General features: G+C 37.6%; 1 protein-coding gene across 1 annotated transcript in view; it reads left to right on the top strand.

Moving 5' to 3' along the window:
- Positions 1-2,005, top strand: part of LOC119586436 — a gene marked incomplete in the record, with an annotated part of 196,777 nt that overhangs the window by 170,354 nt on the left and 24,418 nt on the right. Inside the window, 1 exon segment of the mRNA XM_037935164.1 lies at positions 67-120. Coding sequence (XP_037791092.1) covers positions 67-120 — 54 coding nt within the window.

Genomic DNA, 2,005 nt, shown 5'->3' with positions numbered 1-2,005 from the left:
GATGGCCATTTCGACGTTTTTTCTCACTGAGCCGAATCAGTAACTATGGCGTCTTGGTCCCACCAGACACCCAAGTCAAAAGAGACAGTCAACTCGAGCCAGCAAGCGGGTGTCATTCAGGTACAGAAGTCTTGCTTAGAGCTTTTAGAAGAAGCTTTAGTCTTCCTACAAATGGACCTGTTGTAGTTTCATTATTAAGATCGTTAAAAATTGTTATGGCGGCGGAGGTCGAGGAGAGATGTAATGTGCATTCAGCTTCGAGTAGGAAGATCGGCATATTTTTATCCTGCTCTTGCTCTAACTTCACTAAGATCAGTCTCGACAGCTTTGTTCATGACCTGGGAGTTTGATCTTACTCAAGTGTAGCAAAGAAATGCCGATCTTGTTCTTTTTTTTGCGAATGCTGTTACATTTCCCTCTTGTACTTCGCGGCGTAGTGAATGTACTCACAGTTTCCTCATATATATATATTTTTTGCATGCTCTCCCTCTTCTCTTCAGTAACAAGAACCAGGTGTTGATATCAAACTCTCTGGCCAAAGTTGCGTTAGTTGTGTTTATAACTTACCACGAGGATTTTTGTTCGACCTACTTTTGTTGGTATTAATAAACAACAGACGTTATTTTCATCTTTCAACCACGTTCACAGTTTAGAGTTCTTTTTTCATATAACAGTGTTGATATTTTGTACCAGCCACGTCTGTCTAGATGTCAGAACCTCTACCTTTAGGCAGACCCTCGAGGCAGGGAACCAAAGACAGTCCTGTCCGTTGCAGAATTTTAACCATTCAGAAAGTATAGTTTTGTAATAAATGAGCTTTCACGAAATGGACCTTGTATATGTTTACTGTCTGAATAACTTCTTGATGCCATTATACAGTTGGACAAACAACGCTTGAAGAGTTATTTCAACGCAGTTATTTTCATCCTTATTTGTTTAGCCTTTGGTTTGTATTTCGCTGCTTAGTATCAATTTTTTTTTTCTGCGAGAGTAGATAACCGAATAGTGTCTTGTTTTTTCTGTACTTTCTTTTTTCTCTCTCTAACTGGCCAGTTAACGTGAAATGACAATGGGCGCAGAATAAACTGGGTTGTTCATAAAACACGAACACTCTAGAACAAACCGCATTACGAATAGCAGACGTCATAGGTTTGCGTCACATTCTACGCACAGTAACATCACGAAGTACTGCAGTATCTCACCTCAAGTTAGAAGATGCCAAAGCAGTTACTCCCACAGTGATTTACAACAACAGTCATCTATATATCCATATCTTTTTTTCTTGGCAAAAGGCATCCATTGATAGTAAGGCATTTGGCGTTTGATTTGGCAATACTACGCATGAAATGAATAAATATACAAATAAACAGAAAAAGAAAACAATTTATACACAAGAACCTCACTTAGAATATCGAGATCAAACACGCACTGTATTTAGAGCGTATTGTAGGAGACTGTATCCAGTTTAACCGTATTATCAGTATTATAGTATTATAACACGTAATTCATGCTAGTAAGATGTAGTGTTGGTTGACGCAGTGTTCGTAATATGGCTAATGAAAAATGAAGAAAAAAAACAGTCTAAATCCTCAGAGATAAATTACTATAACGTAAAAAGGGATTGCAAGACAGTGTGTCTTTTATTTACATTATTATTGTCAACACAAAAGAAAGAAAAAACAAAGTTTTAGCAAAACTTTTGGCGAAGAGGCAGCGTTCCTCGGCATCCTGGTCACTCTCATTAGCAAGTGATAGATTTCGGACTTTTACATACTAGTGACATTTGATAGCCATTCCTATCTTTTGTTTCAATAATCATTATGACTATAATTATAATTTTTGATTCCTCCACACACTCCAGTCTTCCTAAACTCCCACTTTGTCACTTTTCATTGGCTACGTTTTGATGTCTAGGAACTACGTTTAATACTCTTGTTCTTTTTGTACTATTGGCACCTCCTCTATTGTTTTGTTCCTGCCCTTTAGATTTCAGCACACTAAAGTG

The sequence above is a fragment of the Penaeus monodon genome, chromosome 21, assembly GCF_015228065.2.
Source record: "Penaeus monodon isolate SGIC_2016 chromosome 21, NSTDA_Pmon_1, whole genome shotgun sequence".
NCBI classification, from domain to species: Eukaryota; Metazoa; Arthropoda; class Malacostraca; order Decapoda; family Penaeidae; genus Penaeus; species Penaeus monodon.
Note: the sequence above shows the minus strand (reverse complement) of the source record. Positions and strands in the feature narration are given on the sequence as shown.